General features: G+C 42.0%; 1 protein-coding gene across 6 annotated transcripts in view; it reads left to right on the top strand.

Moving 5' to 3' along the window:
- Positions 1 to 17,551, top strand: part of cadps (calcium dependent secretion activator) — a 277,179-nt gene extending 259,628 nt beyond the window's left edge. For all 6 annotated transcript variants that reach the window (XM_033036637.1, XM_033036638.1, XM_033036642.1 and 3 more), the window contains 2 exons: positions 10,968 to 11,072; positions 16,229 to 17,551. In XM_033036637.1, coding sequence (XP_032892528.1) covers positions 10,968 to 11,072; positions 16,229 to 16,408 — 285 coding nt within the window. In that variant the 3' untranslated portion in view covers positions 16,409 to 17,551. The remainder of the gene's footprint in view (positions 1 to 10,967; positions 11,073 to 16,228) is intronic.
- Positions 17,552 to 20,382: the final 2,831 nt, after the last annotated feature.

The following is a 20,382-nucleotide window of genomic DNA, read 5'->3' as shown; positions in this document are numbered from 1 at the left end:
ACCCTTAATAATCTTATATGTTGCAATAAGATATCCTCTCATCCTTTTTAATTCCAGAGTACACAAGCGCAGCCGCTCCATTCTATCAACATATGACAGTCCCGCCATCCCGGGAACTAACCTTGTGAACCTACGATGTACTCCCTCAATAGCAAGAACATCCTTCCTCAAATTAGGGGACCAAAACTGCAGACAATACTCCAGGTCTGGTCTCACTAGGGCCCTGTGCAACTGCAGAAGGACTTATTTGCTCTTATACTCAACTCCTCTTGTTATGAAGGCCAAAATTCCATTCGTTTTCTTCACTGCCTGCTGTACCTGCATGCTTGCTTTCATTGACTGATGAACAAGGACCCCCAGATCCCGTTGTACTTCCCCTTTTCCCAACGACGCCATTTAGATAATAATCTACCTTCCTGTTTTTGCCACCAAAGTGGATAACCTCACATTTATCAACATTAAACTGCATCTGCCAACTCACCCAACCTGTCCAAGGCACCCTGCATCCTCATAGCATCCTCTTCACAGTTCACACTGCCACCCAGCTTTGTGTCATCTGCAAATTTACTAATGTTACTTTTAATCCCCTCATCTAAATCATTAATGTATATTGTAAATTCCAGAGTATACAATTCTATACATATGACAGCACCCAGCACCGAGCCTTGCGGTACCCCACGAGTCACTGTCTGCCATTCTGAAAGGGACCCGTTAATCCCCACTCTTTGTTTCCTGTCTGCCAACCAATTTCTATCCATGTCAGCACCCTACCCCCAATACCACGTGCTCGAATTTTGCCCACTAATCTCCTATGTGGGACCTTATCAAATGCTTTCTGAAAGTCCAGGTACACTACATCTACTGGTTCTCTCTCCCTTGTCCATTTTCCTGGTTACATCCTCAAAAAATTCCAGATGATTAATCACACATGATATCCCCTTCGTAAACCCATGCTGACTCGGACCGATCCTGTTGCTGCTATCCAACTGTGCCACTATTTCATCTTTTATAATTGACTCCAGCATCTTCCCCACCACCGATGTCAGGGTCTCTGGCACTGTAAGGCAGCAACTCTACAGCTGCACCACCATGCCAAAGTTAAAAAATATAGTCTTATCTTGGCTTCAAAGGACCTGTTGCCCTGGCAACATCACTGGATCAGTGAGGTGATGGTTGGCCCAACAATGCTGTCTGTTACTTACACTGACCTTGTGGTCCCACAAACTCATTGTAAAAGGTGGGTTGATGCTTGCAAGTCACTTCATCAACTGGGGGATTGCAGGATGAGGATGAGGGAGAACATGCCAGCTATTTAGGACCGAGATAAGGTGGACCTTTATTTATTTGGAAGGGAACACAAAGTCCGAGATGCACCAGTGGATCAGGCTTCTGCGGAGGGAATGGAAGGCAATATTTTGGGTCAGGTATTTGAGTCTGAAGAAGGTTCCTGACCCGAAATGTCACCTATCCATTCCCACCCCAGGCGCTGCCTGACCTGCTGAGTTCCTCCAGTACTTTGCAATTTTCTCAACTTCCTGCATCTGCAGTTCCTTGTGTCTTCCCTTTGGAGGTCTTCATACAACTACAGATCCCAGCCATTGAGTATAATCGAGAGAGAGTTTGATAGGTTTTAGGTTACAGAGAAAATTAAGCAACATGAGATTGTGACAGGAGGAGAACTCAAGTTCCAACCCGGAACGTCACCTATCCATGTTCTCCAGAGATGCTGCCTGACCCGCTGAGTTAGTCCAGCATTTTGTGTGTGTGTTTTTTTAAATAAACCAGCATCTGCAGTTCCTCACGTCTCTAAAGAACTCGAGGTGTGGGATCACCATAATCTTACTGAAGAACAAAGTGGGCTAAAGGAAGCATATGACTAACTCCTGTTATTTTTTTATGTTCTCAAATGAAAATTGATCCAGATCCAATAATATAAATAGGGTGAGAGCTTTCAAAATGTGTCCGCGACACTCTATCCAAGCGCATTCTGTTGTGATACACCTATTTAATAAAGGATTTAGCTTTGTGCAGAATTAAGTTCCCATTTAATTAGCAAATCTTTTGCCAGGTAGCCGACAAACCTCAATTTTGAATTGGAGTAGGTTGAAGAGCGTGCACAATGAGTTTCATTGTTTCTTTCTCAAAGAAATCAGCTAATGTCAGTAAGCATGGCTATCTTCATCACCAAACAGTCTGGCGCAGGGAAATGAGTCCAAGGAGACACAGTCTTTAAAATTCAACTATCATATTGAATGTGTTTGTTTCATAATACCTGCTGGAAAGAAGAAAAGATTCATCTGACAGCGATTTATTTTAAGAAACAAGGGCTCCGCTCGGCAATGGACTGCTCTGTGCGTACAGTGTGTATCCCCATAGTGTGTGTGTGTGTGTGGAGGTTTTTTTTCCCCTCGTACAAAGCAGGATATGGTGGCATTTGTTTGATTAACTTGCTCGACAAAAGTGACAGCTGCTCCTGGTGCATGTAGATGAGCTGCGCAGTGCGGTTCCGCCTTTGTGCATCTGTCAGTATAAAGGGAGAAATAAAGAGTGAAAAGAGACAAATTGGTCCCAAAAGGCAAGCTATTCAACTTAGGAGGTTTTTTCTATTAAGATGCACAGTGTGAATCTTGAGTGCTTGGTCCCCTTATTTAATTTCATTTGCTGTGGAGACTGACACTACACATGCTTCATTGAAGTTCTGCCCCTCAGACAAGTTTTTGGGGGAAAGTTTTACTTCTGTCTTAAACCTTAATACAAAACTATATACATTTTTGTGTGTTTTCTTGCTACTAGTTTTAAACGCCTCCTTACATTGCATTGCTTCAACAATACTAATAATGTTTAGACTATTTGTTTGCTAGGATTTATTTCTGATATTTAACCAAGTATACAGCCGGAAAAATATTTCCAATTATAAATATGTTAAGTTGCAAAAGGGGGAAACATTAGGATGATGTAGGTGAATAATGTCAGACCTCATGCAATGATCACATTTTTTTAAATTTGTGCGGAATATGCACACCTCCCGATTATTTTTAGGAGAGGCAATTTGAGTTTTATCGAGTTTGATTTCAAATGTTACTACGGGAACCTGGCTTTGGGTTGTTCCATCAGAGAGCCCAGTTAACAATCCAGTGTGTTTTAAGCCTGTTGTTTTGGTTGTGTTTGTGCCTTGTAAGGAATATTGCAATGGAATAATGATACAAAATGTGACTTTGGAGACAACACTGGCACTCAGCTGAAATCAGTGGAGAAAGTATTTTACATTTAAAATGTAATTGAGAAATGATCAAGTAGTTAATATGTTTAGAGTACTAGCTGGCAATTTTAAAAATTGTGTATTTGATGCAGATGAAATAAGAGAGATTGCCCTCCCCTTCCTCTCCCCCTCTCTCTCTCCCCCTCCCTCTCCCCTCCTCCCCTCCCTCTCGCCCCCCCCCCCTCCCCACCCTCCCTTCCTCTCTCTCCCCCTCCCTCCCTCTTCCCCCTCCCTCCCTCTCCCCCCCTCCCTCCCTCTCCGCCCCCCTCCCTCTTCCCCTCCCTCCCTCTCGCCCCTCTTCCTCTCTCCCCCTCTTCCTATCTCCCCCTCTCCCCCTCTCTCCCTCTACCCCCCTCTCTCCCTCTCCTCCCTACCCACTTTATATTTGCACATTGAGTTCCTGCAGAAACTATTTTAAAAATGCATTTGCCTCGTGTGCAGTAAATCACCTTTCACAATGGCACTTCAGAGAGCCTGATTGGCACTGCATCGCTGTGTGTGAAAACACTGAAAATAGCAGCATTTTCACAAAAACTACCACGAGCAAATGCAGAGAAAAAAAGCAGTTTTTAAACCCACAAAAAAAAGTCTTTCAAAAGAAACATCTTCACGTTTGAGTCACTGTAACAATTAAATTAATCACTGAGAATTCCCAAAAGGCCCCAATTCATATCGAGCACATTTTGCCCTTCTCATCCGTCTGGTAACGCAAAACTGCACTTCTGAACGAGTCAGTTCAGTTCAGTTTAGTTTATTGTCACGTGTAGCGAGGTACAGTGAAAAGCTTTTGTTGCGTGCTCCCTTTTGCACGAAGGTAGACACAAAATGCTGGAACGGGTGACGTTTCGGGTCCAGACCATTCTTCAGTCCCCTTTGCACCGTCCTTTTTTTAAACTTCGCACATACGTGGCAAATAACCCCAGTAGATGGATGCATGGTGTGCTTTATTTATTTAGGGCTTGGGATTGTGTATACAATGCTGCCTTGTTGAAATACTTCAGCAAAAATCGCTCGCTTTGATATCGCAGACGAAGCAGCCTGCTTCAGCCTGAGCCAGCCATCAAACGGTTCCCAATTTAGAATGCTGTCTTTCGAACAATTTTTTTATTTGTAACCCCCTTATTCTGCTGTAAAGCTGCTTGCACTTTGTCAATGAGGCAATTACAGGGGGTTTGAATCCTTCACCATTTCTCCGACACCTTGGTTCTGGAGATTATCTCAAGATGCCCCATTCAGCTATCCAATGCAAATCTCTGGGCTGAGTGAGAAAAAATTAAACCGGCCCTGGCCTTTGCTGGTGCATTATTTATCACAGTTTTAAGTAGATTTGAACTGCTCGGATTGCCTTCAGCTGGATAAGAAAGTTCTGAAACCAAGGGTCACTGGTGTGGGTTTCTATGGTAATTGAGCAGTATTGCCAATAGTTTTCCTCTGATGAGCAAAAAAGCATGTAATAATAGACAAACAACAGTGGTTAAAGCAAGCAGGTAGGATTACTATGTTCTTTTGTCGGAAGTATATAATGTGATGTAGTCAGATTTAAAGACTTCTCAACCCCCGAAATCTTCTCCACAGGCACCTGCTGTGTCATTTTCTAAGCCTAATCTCCATCCGTTAACTACAGGCCTCTTGCTAATTTGAGGCAAACGGCCAGGTTTGCTGCTGAATAGTGCAATGAAAAGCCTCAACTCATGAAAACCCTCCGAGAGAGAGACAGAGAGGGGAGGACAAAAAGTGAGCCATATATAGCCCTCACAGTGATAAATCCATGTGATCAACCAACACAGGATACCATTGACGAGACCGCATTTCTTTACCCTCACTTTTTAAATAGTTTTGCAAAAAAAAAAAGCAGTACCTCCACACTGGAGCAACTCCCCCCCCCCCCCTCCACAAAACTTGTCACTTCACATTGCTGTCAGCCACCACAATAACAATCATTTCATGCCTCCTGCTAATTGCAAGCACAGCTGGGGCCCAGCGGGGTGCTCTAGTACAGTCCCAAGCCTTTATACCAGCCCCAATCTGTTCTGTAGCATGCACACACACACACAATCACTTGCAAAAGGCAGAAAGAGGCAGAGTCACAGGTTGCTTGTAATCCCTCCACTTCCCCTCTAAGAATTCAGCTCGGGTACAATTCTCGCTATTTAGTCCCCTTCTTTGAGACTGTGTAAAAAAAAGCCGCGGTGACCTAGAGTCACCGGCATCGTACGTTGTGAATAAGAAGCAGAACTCCTTCAGGTGCATTAAGCTGTGCCGCTGCATCTGGCTCGATGCATTATGTTTGCAGCACCCCTGGAGTGAGTTGCGGCTTCCTGTAACATGTAAAATATGAGTGTGAACTCAAGGTTGATGGCAGAGAGCAGGCACGGCTGAATCAGGAGGTCAGGCAGCCTTTCAAGTCTGGCTGCAGAACAAGGTTGCAGATGTTGCTGTGTAAGTGTAATAACACCAGTTCCCTGAGAACACAGGAACCCAGTGCTTCCTTCTCCTCATTTTCACAAACGAATGCCATAATCAGTATGCTGCTTGCAGATTTATTCAAATCGACTTTTATTTTACATATTCAGAGATCAAAATGAGGTAGATGATAGCTCAGAACCTATGATGTTTTAGATAAACCAGTTTTCACTCTTTACTGAAGACTATATATATATATACAGTATATACACACACACACACATATTACACATATATATATACATATGTATATATATATATGTGTATCTGTGTATATATATATCAGAACCTATGATGTTTTATATAAACCAGTTTTCACTCTTTACTGAAGACTATATATATATACACACACACACACACATATATATATACACACACACACACATATACACATATATATATACATATGTATATATACATATATATACATATAGTCTTCAGTAAAGAGTGAAAACTGGTTTATATAAAACATCATAGGTTCTGAGCTATCATCTACCTCATTTTGATCTCTGAATATGTAAAATAAAAGTATATATATATATATAGGATACTTGTTAGTTTTGTTTTATTGCATATTAGAATGGTAGTGCAAGGAAAATATTTCAATATAAATTAACTTTTAATTCAATAACTCCATTCTTCATTGCATTGGTCAGACGCATCCTTTATGGGACAACTTTACAGAAACCAGTTGATTATTTTTTTGAGCTGCTAATAGTTTCTTCACAGTTTCAGGTAATCACAAACCAGTCTTTCACAATAAAAAATCACTTGACCACATTGTCTGATAGGTGATTAAAGTCACCGTGGATTGTTTCCTACTGTGTTCGTCCCAACCATTTTCATAGTTTGGGTTTGTTTAGTTAGTTTAGTTTCATTTATTGTCAGGTGAACCATGGTATACTGAAAAACATTTTTGTTGCGTGCTATCCAGCCAGCAGAGTGACTTGACATGATTACATTCATGCTGTTCACAGCGTAGAGACACAGGATAAAGGAAATAACATTTAGTGCAAGATGAAATAAAGTCGGATTAAAGATAGTCCAAAGGTCTCCAATGAGGTAGGTGGGTAGATCAGGACTGCTCTCTAGTTGGCGATAGGATGGTTCAGTTGCCTGATAACAGCTGGGAAGAAACTGCCCTTGAATCTGGAGGTGTGCGTCTTCACACTTCTGTACCACGTACAGTGTTTTTAACCTAAACTGTGTATGAGAAGCTTAACATGAAGTCCCTAATTCAACTTTGACACAAAGTCATAGCAGTCCAGCCCAGAACTCAACCTGCCTGTGAAATCAAATTGGATAGGTTAGTCAGGGTCAGTGCAGGTGTCTATAATGTGGAATGTTGTTATATTATTTCATTTCCCTTTTAACAGGGAACGCTATGCCAGCTAATTCAGTCATGTGATGCAAGTGCCTTGGTTGGTGCTGCTAAGATTGCCAGGAGTATTTCCTGTTTCCCCACTGTGGGTTTCTGTATTGTTTCCTTACACTGAGTAAACACGCTTTCCTTATCAAAGGTGCAATTAATGGCAGTTTGACGAGAATAGATGGTGGATTGGTGCAGGAGTGGGAGTTGCAGTATCTTTAACACAATTTGATGGAATGGATTCTCTGCTTTGGATTTTGTAGCGTGTAGTCTCTGGCACATGATAAATGAGTGGCATGTACAGCATGAACATGAACAGTAGTAAAACCTAAAAACAATGAAAGGCCTGGATGGAGTGGATGTGAAGAGGATTTTTCCAGAAGTGGGTGAGTCTAGGACCAGAGTGCACAGCCTCAGAATAAAAGGTCATAACTTTAGAATGGAGACGAGGAGGAATTTCTTTAGCCAGAGGATGGTGAATCTGTGCAATTGATTGCCACAGATGGCTATGGAGAGCAAATCAATGGATATTTTTTAAGCGGATAGTGATAGGTTTTTGATTAGTTTTTGATTAGTCAAAGGTTACGGAAAAAAGGCAGGAGAATGGGGTTGAGAGGGAAAAATAGATCAGCCACGATTGAAAGGCAGAGCAGACTTGATGGGCCAAATGTCAGAATTCTGCCATGTCTTTTGAATTCTGCCATGTCTGTTCAATGCTGGCATTTATATGCCACAAGAGCCTCCTATCATAGAAACATTGAAAATAGGTGCAGGAGTAGGCTATTCGGTCGGCCCTTCGAGCCAGCACCGTCATTCAATATGATCATGGCTGATCAACCAAATTCCTGCTTTCTCCCCATATCCCTTGATTCCGTTATACCTAAGAGCTAAATCTAACTCTCTCTTAAAAACTATCATCCCAGTTCATTTCTCCACACCATGGTGTAGCTGCCTGTCCCACTGAGTTACTCCAGCGTTTTGTGTCTATTTCTCTACGTCATTGTATTCTTCAATTCTTTTCACCCCTTAGAGTTTAGGATCCCTCTACCCCACCTGTCAACATTCCCCTGCCACTTCCCTCACCCTTCCTTGTCCCACTCCTTGTTTCTGCTATACTTTCTCCAAGGAACCACTGGAAATAAGTGTCTACTTCTTAAGTGTCTACTTCTATACAGACATAGATAATTGCCAGACAGCACATGAGTACTAGGTCAGAGTAGGATGGGACTGTTGCCACAAGATGAAGAGACGGGTGGTCAGTCCAAAACACACCTGACCCGACTTTGGGAAGAAGTCCCAGAACAGGCTTTCAATCCTAATTTTGCATTTGAGAGTTCTGGATGTCAACTGTCTTGTTTACATTTATAATGCTGTGACTACATTTTCCTAAACTTCTGATAAATCTAGTAAAATACGGCACTTCAAATCATACGGTTGACAGAGGATTCAAGGATATTTGATATTTGCCTAATGTTACAAAGCTTCAAGAACAGAATGATTCAGGAATGAATGAACATTAATAGAAAGTAAACCGCAATGTGGGCTTGTTGAACTTTGAGAGCCCAATTTTGGCACCTTCAGTCCATTTCAACGGCGATAAGGGAACTGCGAAAATATTCCCGATCAATTGTCTGGCTTTGTTTGAGGACCAGTTAATGTTGTAGATTTCTTTGCTAACTCAAGGCAAATTACATTATGAGCTTCACTATTGCAGAAAAAAATGGTTATTTTATTCAAAAGAATGGCAAGCTTGATTTTGAATTTTTCCTAACCCGAAACCAGTTGACTGCATTAATCGTTCCTCTGGCTGTGACTCAATAATATTGTACATGGTGAAATCGTGGTTTTATAAAATTGAGAAGTGTTTGTTTCAGATATCAGTCGTGTTTTTAAGCACTGGGTGAATGTCAATTACCTGTCTATAAATTGAAAGAGAAGTAAATATGAGCAACAACCAGGGGGGAAGAAATGTAAGCAGATCACTGCAAAAAACAAATCACTGCATTAGATCATTTTGATTTCCAAAACCTCTATTTTAGTTGACCTGTTGTGCTGCTTCTAACTGCACCAGAGTGCTTTTCCTCATTTTGAACCCACAAGCTGCATAGTGGTGGTAGCTGAACTTAGAAGATGGACAACTGAAATAGTTTCTGATTGTTGAGGTTCCACCGATTCCGGCAACATTGGATGGAGAAGAAGAGGGAAAGGATAATGAGGCCCACTGCCGAAACTCCCACCACTTGCTCAGCCGAGATCGCTCGTCTTCACGCAAAAGCAGGCATTAAACATAGAATCTTCGCGTTTATTTTTGTTTAGAGACAGAGCATGGAAACAGGCCCTTCGGCCCATCGAGTCCGTGCCAATTAGCGATCCCCGTACACCAACACTATCTGACACACCATTTACAGTTTCACCCAAACCAATTAACCTACAAACCTGTACATCCCTGGAGTGTGGGAGGAAATCGGAGCACCTGAAGAAAACCCACGTGGTCACAGGGAGAATGTACAAAGTCCGTACAGACAGCATCCGTCGTCAGGATTGAACCTGGGTCTCTAGCGCCGTAAGGCAGCAACTCTACCATTGCGCCACCGTGCCACCCCTAACCTGTGATGAGAGAGAAGCAGTAAAATAATGCAAAGGACCTTCTTGCAGAAATGTGGGATACCAAGCAACAAAGAACCTGCTGGGGGAACACAGCAGATTGAATAACATGTGGGTGGAAATGGACAGTCGACATTTTGGGAACAGGGCCCATCATCAAGACTGAGGGAGTTGAGGAGAGATAGACAAAGCAAAGCGAACTGGAGGGGAAAAGATAGGGCAAGAAGTGGCAAGTGGTAGATGGACCCAGGTAAGAAGGTGTTGGTTGGCAGATGGACTTAGATGGGGGCAAAGAGGTGGAAAGGGAGGTGAAAGGTCGGGGAGGCAAAGATCTACAAAAAATGGAACCAGAGATGAAAAGACAGCAAAGCGTGCAACCAAATCAAGGAGTAGGTGGAATACAAATGTTGATTACAATCTCTGTATGCACACTCTGATTGTGAAGGAATTATTTTTTTCCCCTATTTTCATTGAGATTTGCAGGTAAATAACTGGTTTAAACTGAGGCAGGACAATTGAATGAGTAATTCTTGTAGTTATCTCTCCACATCAACCACATCACTTTAAAGTGGAATTCATTGATCATTTTATTATTGTTGTTTGTGGGGACTGTTGATATCGACTTATTTTTTATCTATGTGTGTGTGTATATATATATGTGTGTGTGTGTGTGTGTGTGTGTGTGTATACCCCCACATACTATGAATGTAAGTGCGTATACATGCACACATATATACACATGTATAATACATATATATTTGAGTGTGTATATATAAATGTGTATGAGTGTGTGTGTATATATATATATATATATGTGTGTGTGTGTGTGTGTGTGTGTGTGTGTGTGTGTGTGTGTGTGAAAAAAATATATATATATACATACACTTTTTTTTTCATGGCTTTTTCATAGTCCTATATTATAACTATGATTGCATACTAAAAGTGCTTAATGATTGTGGAAAAACTGAGATGTCATGAGGTTACAGACTAACACAAGTTCTTTCAAAGTAGCACTGGAATTGTTTGTGTGTTTGGAACAGCTGAATCTCTCTTTGGGCAACAATAATGCATAAATTATACAGCGGTCTGTGCCAAAGCTCGGTTACAACTCAAGTTCTGTCATTTGATGGATTGGTGGGTGATAATGCCAAGTCTGGATGGCATCTCTTTGCCACTGCCCACCGCACAATCCTAACACTGAACATTTGTCTCAACGCTATCTCTCTCGCCCACTTCAATTCTGATGCTGGAGAATGTTGCCTTTTTTTCCAGCAATGGTACACGAGTTCCATGAACGTTGTCTGCACCTGGCTCACAGATCGCATGGACCTGCAACTCCACATCTACCAGCTGAAAATCCTCATCCGGCTCGTCAAGGTACAGTTCAGTCACGGCTTAGTGTGTTGCCACGTGTACCGAGGTACAGCGAACAGCTTTTTGTTGCGTGCTATCCAGTCAGCAGAAAGACAATACATAATTACAATCGAGCCATTTACAGTGTATAGACACATGATAAGGGAATGGAGATTTAAGAGTGTGGGGCGATTGTAATGTGTGGCTGTAGATCTGCTTCTGTGGCTAGCGCGCAAATAGTCACCCGGGTTGGGCGCCATCTTGGAAGCAAGCTTGGTAGGAAAATGTCCTTTTGGTCAATGTAGCAAGAATCTGATCTTTGCAATCAGAGAACCACCATTTCAATAACCTGGGAAACTAGCAAAGATAGACATCTAGGTCAACACAGACAAGTTGTGCCAAAGGGCCTGTTCCCATGATATGCAAATCTATTTGTGCACAAATTGGCTGCCATAATCCTACAACTGCACCAAAGTGGTCCTTAATTTGAATAAAAGTGCATGGGAGTGTATGAAGTTGTGAAAAGTGTTATATCTCTAACTTTCCAAATGTGAAAAATGTCCACCTTCTTTTCATTTGATTTTGCTCTCCTCCTATTTCTCTCATATCCACATAATATTTCACCTTCTTCACACGTGTAGAAATTAATTTGATACAGATTAAGATCATTTAAAAAAATGCCTTCATATGAAATTCCTCCGGGGGCTTTTTGGGGGGTTGAGTCTCCAGACGAAGTTAAAATATTTACAACTAAGTGGTGGAGAAACGTTTTTGTTCAGTGATTATAAATCTGTAGATTATCTCTCTCTCAGAGAGCTCACAAGATCATAAATGAAATGAGCAGAATTAGGCCATTCAGCCCATCAAGTCTACTCCACCATTCGATCATCTATCTTTCTCTCTCAACCCCATTCTCCTGCCTTCTCCCCATTACCTCTGACTATACTCATGGCTGAGATGGGTGAATTTGGAACACCGAGGCAATCAATGGAGAATTAGGTGGTAAAGTGTACATTAATCAGCCACAATCTTATTCAGTTGTGGAGCAGACTCACGCCTGCTTCTGTTTCTTGTAGAACATGGAACTCCTGTCACCTGAGACCATCAGTTGCCCGCCCTGACTTGTTCTGGCCTGTTCTCCCCTCCATTTTATTTACCTCCTCCCCCACTTCTACTTTCAATCTGAAGAAGATGTCCCAACCCAAAACATTGCCCATCCTTTTTCCCCAGAGATGCTGCCTGTCCCACAGAGTTGCTCGTGCATTTTGTGTCTATCTTCAGTATAAACCAGCACCTACAGTTCCTTCCTACACATAGAACAGCAGAGCACAAGAACAGGCCCTTCAGCCCACAATGTCCGTGCCAACATGATGTCACGTCAAACTAATCTCTGCCTGTACATGATCCATATCCCTCCCTGTGCATATCCATGTGCCTATCTGAAAGCACAATTGATAAAATATCTTGTTTAGTATAGAGATACAGCCAAACAGGCCCTTTGGCCCACCGAGTCCACACCGACCAACAATCACCGCACACTAACACTACCCTACACACACTAGGGACAATTTTACATTTATACCAAGCCAATTAACCTACAAACCTGTACGTCTTTGGAGTTGGGAAGGAAACCGAAGATCTTGGGGGAATAAAAACCACGCAGAACGTACAAACTCCGTACAGACAGCACCCATGATCAGGATCGAACTCGGGCCTCTGGCGCTGTAAGGAAGTGCCACCGTTGGGAACAGGGATACTCCCTCTATCATCCCTGGTCCCACAAACACTTGAGTTTGCATTCAATTTGTATTGAAGCAGAGACAGTACTTAATACTTAACTTTAGTCACAATCCAGACATCTACAGTTAAGATACTGACATATTTTCCACCCAGTGAAAAATATGAATCACCGTGCACATATCGGCAAGCAAATTAATTGTTTCTTTTTAACATTTTTTTCTGATGCGTATTAACTTAAATATTAAACTGCGACATTACCTTAAAAAATTGCTGTAAAGTGTCCAAAATTAGACAATAGACAATAGACACTAGGTGCAGGAGTAGGCCATTCGGCCCTTCGAGCCAGCACCACTATTCAATGTGATCATGGTTGATCATCCCCAATCAGTACCCCGTTCCTGCCTTCTCCCCGTATCCCCTGACTTTAAGAGCCATATCTAGCTCTCTCTTGAAAGTATCCAGAGAACCAACCTCCACCGCCCTCCGAGACAAAGAATTCCACAGACTCACAACTCTCTGTGAGAAAAAGAATTTCCTCGTCTCCGTTCTAAATGGCTTACCCTTTATTCTTAAACTGTGGCCCCTGGTTCTGGACTCCCCCAACATCGGGAACATGTTTCCTGCCTCTAGCGTGTTCAAACCCTTACCAATCTTATATGTTTCAATAAGAATCCCTCTCATCCTTCTAAACTCCAGAGTGTACAAGCCCAGCCGCTCCATTCTCTCAGCATATGACAGTCCCGCCATCCGTGGAATTAACCTTGTAAACCTATGCTGCACTCCCTCAATAGCAAGAATATCCTTCCTCAAATTAGGGGACCAAAACTGCACACAATACTCCAGGTGTGGTCTCACTAGGGCCCTGTACAACTGCAGAAGGACCTCTTTGCTCCCATACTCGATTCTTGTTGTAAAGACCAACATGCCATTCGCTTTCTTCACTGCCTGCTGTACCTGCATGCTTACTTTCATAGACTGATGGACAAGGACCCCAGATCCTGTTGTACTTCCCCTTTTCCCAACTTGACGCCATTTAGATTGTAATATGCCTTCCTGTTTTTGATACCAAAGTGGATAACCTCACATTTATCCGCATTAAACATCATCTGCCATGCATCTGCCCACTCCCCCAACCTGTCCAAGTCACCCCGCATTCTCATAGCATCCTCCTCACAGTTCACACTGCCACCCAGCTTTATGTCATCTGCAAATTTGCTAATGTTACTTTGAATCCCTTCATCCAAATCATTGATGTATATTGTAAATAGCTGCGGTCCCAGCACCGAGCCTTGTGGTACCCCACTAGTTACTGCCTGCCATTCTGAAAGGGACCCGTTAAACCCTACCCTTTGTTTCCTGTCAGCCAACCACTTCTCTATCCATGTCAGCACTCTACCCCCAATACCATGTGCCCTACTTTTGCCCACTAATCTCCTATGTGGGACCTTATCAAATGCTTTCTGAAAGTCCAGGTACACAACATCCACTAGCTCTCCCTTGTCCATTTTCCTAGTTACATCCTCAAAAAATTCCAGAAGATTAGACAAGCATGATTTCCCCTTCGTAAGTCAATGCTGACTCGGACCGATCCTGTTACTGCTATCCAAATGTGCGGCTATTTCATCTTTTATAATTGACTCCAGCATCTTCCCCACCACCGATGTCAGGCTAAATGGCCCATAATTCCCTGTTTTCTCTCTCTCGCCTTTCTTAAAAAGTAGGATAACATTAGCTACCCTCCAATCCACAGGAACTGATCCTGAGTCTATAGAACATTGGAAAATTATCACCAATGCGTCCATGATTTCTAGAGCCACTTCCTTAAGTACCCTGGGATGCAGACCATCAAGCCCTGGGGATTTATCAGCGTTCAGTCCCATCAGTCTACCCAACACCATTTCCTGCCTAATGTGATTTCCTTCAGTTCCTCCGTCACCCCAGATCCTCTGGCCACTACTATATCAGGAAGATAGTTTATGTCCTCCTTAGTGAAGACGGATCCAAAATACCTGTTCAACTCATCGCCATTTCCTTGTTCCCCATAATAAATTCACCTTTTTCACTCTTCAAGGCTCCAACTTTGGTCTTAACTAATTTTTTCCTCTTCACATACTAAAGAAGCTTTTACTATCCTCCTTTATATTCTTTGCTAGTTTACCTTCGTACCTCATCATTTCTCCCCGTATTGTCTTTTTGGTTATCTTCTGTTGCTCTTTAAACATTACCCTACCCTCTTGCTTCCTGCTCATCTTTACTATGTTGTACTTTTATTTTTATACTGTCCCTGATGTCCCTTGCCAGCCACGGTCGCCTCTTACTCCCCTTGGAATCCTTCTTCCTCCTGGGAATGAACTGATCCTGCACCTTCTGTATTATTCTTAGAAATACCTGCTATTGTTGTTCCACTGTCATCCCTGCTAGGGTATCTTTCCAGTCAACTTTGGCCAGCTCCTCCCTCATGCCTCCATAGTCCCCTTTATTCAATGTAATTGTAACACTGACACCTCCAATCTACCCTTCTCCCTCTCCAATTGTAGATTAAACCTGATCATATTATGGTCACTACCTCCTAATGGCTCATTAACCTCAAGTTCCTTTATCAAATCCGGTTAATTACATAACACTAAATCCAGAATTGCCTTCTCCCTGGTCAGCTCCAATACAAGCTGCTCTAAGAATCCATCACAAAGGCACTCTACAAAGTCCCTTTCTTGGGGTCCAGTACCAACCTGATTTTCCCAGTCTATCTGCATGTTAAAATCTCCCATAACAACCACACCATTACTTTTGCTACATGCTAATTTTAACACCTGATTCAACTTGTCCAGGCAACTGTTTGGGGGCCTGTAGATAAGTCCCATTATGATCTTTTTACCCTTACAATCCCTTAGTTATATCCATACTGACTCCACATCTCTTGTTTCAATGTCACCCCTTGCAAGGGACTGAATTTCATTCCTCACCAACAGAGCTACCCCAGCCCCTCTGCCCACCTGTCTGTCTTTTCGATGAGAGGTATACCCTTGGATATTCAGTTTTCAGCCCTGGCCCTCTTGCAGCCATGTGTCTGTAATTCCCACAACATCATACTTGCCAATTTCTAACTGAGCCTCAAGCTCGTCCACTTTATTTCTTATACTTTGCGCATTTATATACAACACTTTGACCCCCACATTCACGTCCCCTCTCGCACCGCTCGCAATTGGCCCTGACCTTACTCTTTTATCCCTTCTCGAACTTTCCTTCCCATTAATTCGAGAATCTTTTGTAATTTTCCTGTACTCACTTCTCGATAAATATTTGGAATCCTTCCAAACAGTTAATGTTGAATCATTTTTAAGCAGTGTTTTGCGACTGTTACTATATTGTGCTATTTATAATACTGCATATCCATCGAGTTGAGTTGAATTGAATTGGACTATATTTTTGGACACTTGTAGAAGGCGTATCGAGACTTCCGGCTGCAAGGTGTCCTTGATTCAACCTTGAACAGCAAGACGTACGAAACAGTTCGGAACAGGCTGACTATGGAAGAAGCCACGGCATCTGTGTCTGAAGGCGGTGGTCTTCAAGGAATTACAATGAAGGACAGCGATGAGGAAGACGAGGATGAAGATTAGATCACAGTTTAGATTTAGAGGCTGAATTTTGACAAGGCCTGGTAACAAATGCATGTACCACTCTGTTATCCACTTAGCCACAATAGGATCTTATATTTCAACTACTCATAACGGATATGGGGGAAAATATCCTTATCAACAAGGTTGAAAGTTTAGCTGTGTGAAAAAAAAACTAGCACTTATTTGAACCATTGATTTCTAAATTAATTTCTATATGTTCATGAGCAATATGGCGTAACCATTGTTTGATAACGTTACGTGAGATATGTAGGAATATTGCTAAATGTGTCCCTGTTAAAATGCAGAACCTATTTGGCGCTTCATCAATGTAATGTATATATATATATCTTGATGGTAAGATGTTGTGAAGATGAGTGAGTACGGTAATTTTATTTATTTATTTATATTTCTTTACTGGCTGCCAACTGCTTTTAAAATAAAAAGAAAATGCCCCTTGTATTTGTGCAATCTAAAGGTTTTATTAATAACCCTAATTGCATTTTTGTTTAATTTCCTCTTTTCATTCTCGTGCATTTCCTTCTTAATTTCCTCTTCCTTGAATGCTTTCAATGTATGCGGAAAAAAACGTTACGACAAATATCTTTTGATATTTATTAATTGAGATATGTTTCTTGTGGGATGTTATGGAAGTGGTATATTTATGCCCAAATTAAAAGCACTCAGTTTTATTTAATGGAAGATCATATTCTGTGATGTATATTCAAATAATCCTAATGAAACGTGCCCAAAATATACTCCACTTATCCATCTGCCTTTTTTATTTTAAGCCATGGCGGAATTTATACACTCCCCACTTAAAACATTTCTTTTCAAATGATTCATTTGAGTAACCTCTGATATTTTCCACAAAGTTTGACACGTTATGTTTCACAGTTGGTTTCTTGTAAATATAAAGCTGTATAATGCATTTGGAAAAGTAGCTGCATGATAAAGGCATCACTTCTTCCTCCCAAAGCTCTTGGTCTCTGTGTGAAGTAGCTGGTGATGGAAAAACCATCTTGCTTTGGCCTTAAGCCCACAGCTGTACCATGGAAAACTGTGGATTCTTAGTAAATTGTACAAACGTAAGTCACCCATGCTTTTTAAATCATGTTATAAATATGCTATACTGTACCATCACAATGTCCGAACACATTCTTTTTTTTTTCTCGAATGCACAATTTCGGAATGAAATTTGCTATCCGAAAAGTGGGTATCATCGGGCAGTTGAATTTGATAACATTGGAAACCGTCAGGGTCAACACAGTAGCAGCCAGTAGAGCTGCTGCCTCACAGCACGAGAGACCCGGGTTTGATCCTGACCTCGGATGCTGTCTATGCGGAGTTTGCACATTCTCCCCGTGACTGCGTGGGTTCCCCCCCCCCCCGTTTCCTCCTACGTCCCAAAGACGTGCGGGTTTGCGGTTAATTGGCCTTCTGTAAATTTCCCCTGGTGCATAGGGAGTGGACTCGGTGGACCGAAGGGCCTCCCTCCATGTTGTATCTCGAAACTAAACTAAATTCAATACACCAGGAAGCAGGAGAAATAATTAATTTCCATGAGAATTAAACCGGCTTACTGCTATCATGTGTAAAAGGATCCATGACAAGCAGCTTCCTAATTCTTACTTTAGAAATAACATCAGGTAGAAGTGAAAGGTCTGTGCGGACACTGCCTAAAGCCGGTGAATGGCATTATTTTGGAGCGTCGCAGTGTATTTGCACCCAAGACCCACTATACCAACATGATAATCACTTGTTCTGTTTCACTCAATATTAACACAGCCCAAAATTACGGGAAGTCATCAATAGACTGCACACTTTGCATAGTGGAAGCCAATGCACAGTATACCCAGCGGTATCACAGTGTTGGAACATTACTACCTGCAAATATGTGCAATGTCGACAAAGGTTAATGCGCTGACAACACTGGTTTATTGCAGCTAGTAATAAACATTATAGATTCTGATGATGGCAAGGCTGTCAATGCTCTATAGAACCATCTATGAATTGCAACATGTGTGATAACTAAAGTGAGATTAAAGAATATTGTTGGTGTATACTTGTTAAAATCTGCAGTTGTTTGGGGTTTCAATGTAGTGAAGGTTACTGGAATTATTATTTTTCTGTGCCACTTACTAACATAATGCGGGCAGAAATGGCGCACAAACACACCTCCGAAAAAAAGTGGTGAAGACCTAGGCTGTATCTAGGTTCCTGTGATCCCTTCACCGAAGTGATCAAGTGAAGAATCTACCATGCCAATTCATCCTTACAACCACACTGTTAAGTGCCATTCAGAACAAAAGCACACACATTTTGTCACACTTCTGTTGTACACACACGATCAAGTTGTTCCTTACATTTAGTTATAATTACACAACCACTAATTTTCAATTTTTTCCTCATCTTGGTACGAGCAGGGGAACTGTGGAGCAAAGAATGACCAAAGTCTTGGGCGTGTAGAGAAGGGTCTCGACCCAAAACGTCACCCATTCCTTTCGCTTCAGAGATGCTGCCTGTCCCGCTGAGTTACTGCGGCATTTTGTATCTATCTTTAGAATGAAAAATAGCTTATGTGCTTCTAAGTGGAAAAGTTCTGCAGTTGTGAATAGTAAAACAAAAGATTAAAACGTAAAATTAGGATGTTAAAATATCCATGTTTTCATGGACGACATAATCTCTAATGATTATCCAAGACGTTAAACTTTCCCTCGCGGGAAGTTGTTGAGCACAATATTTGCATCCCGTGACACAGTAACTATCAGTTAGCTACGTCCAAGAGTAGCCCTTTATAGTTAACATGCTTTCCATATCATCACAGAGTCTACACTATGTGAGATCGCCAACAGAATGAACCATTAAAAGCAATGAATTCTCTATAAAATAGAAAAGAATGTTGATCTTTAGTCAGTGGGTGGTGAATCTGTGGAATTCATTGCCATAGATGGCTGTGGAGGCCACGTCAATGGGTATGTTAAGGCGCAGTTTGACAGATTCTTAATTGGTAAAGGGCCTGTCCCACTTGGGCATCATTTGCGCATCACGCAAATGGCGTGCGAAGATTTGCACATCACGCAAAAGGGTCGCGAAGATTTTGTACATACCAAAATCCTGGGGCACCGCACCGACCGTGCGTCATCACGCACCATGCATGCGTAATTCGCACCATGCGTGCATCACATGCGCAGCACGACGCATGCGTCGTGACGCGTAAATGATGTCGCATAAATTATGCGCAAATGACGCCCAAGTGGGGCAGGCTCTTAAGGGTGTCATGGGTTATGGAGAGAAGGCACAAGAATGGGGTTGACAAGGAACAATAGATCAGCCATGATTGAATGGTGGAGTAGACTTGATGGCCTCATTTTGCTCCGATAACATGAACTTATCTGTTGGAGATCGCGAAGATCATAGAAGACTGTTAAACCGTTTGACAAGATAGACAAGGATGATGTGGGAAATCATAAAATTACTGAACGCAAAATAGTATAGCACAGGAACAGGCACTTCAGCCCACAATGTTTGTGCTGATTGTGCTGCTAAAATTGTAAGATTAAACGAGAACTTACCAGTTTGAAGTTTGATCTGTATTTTATGAGGAGTTACGATGAGGGATTACGTGAAGAGCCCGCTCAGCACGCATGCGTGGCATGCTTCAAAGCAGCGGTGTGGAATCACAGATAGACACAGTTATTGAAGTAAACATAGTAAAGACAAGGAGACATCAGTTTATCAGTTTGACCCATATTATTGAGGGTGGGAGCGGAGGGCACGTAATCCCTCATCGTAACTCCTCATAAAATACAGATCAAACTTCAAACTGGTAAGTTCTCGTTTAATCTTACTATTTTACTTCGGAGTCACGTGAGTGATTCCGTGAAGACTTCAAAGCTCTGTGATTTCAAACCATGTAACAGTTCATACTTCACTCGTTGCCGAAGTCATTCGAGGGAGGAAGTATGTTATCGTAA

This window comes from Amblyraja radiata, chromosome 18, assembly GCF_010909765.2.
Source record: "Amblyraja radiata isolate CabotCenter1 chromosome 18, sAmbRad1.1.pri, whole genome shotgun sequence".
In the NCBI taxonomy this organism is placed as follows: Eukaryota; Metazoa; Chordata; class Chondrichthyes; order Rajiformes; family Rajidae; genus Amblyraja; species Amblyraja radiata.
Note: the sequence above shows the minus strand (reverse complement) of the source record. Positions and strands in the feature narration are given on the sequence as shown.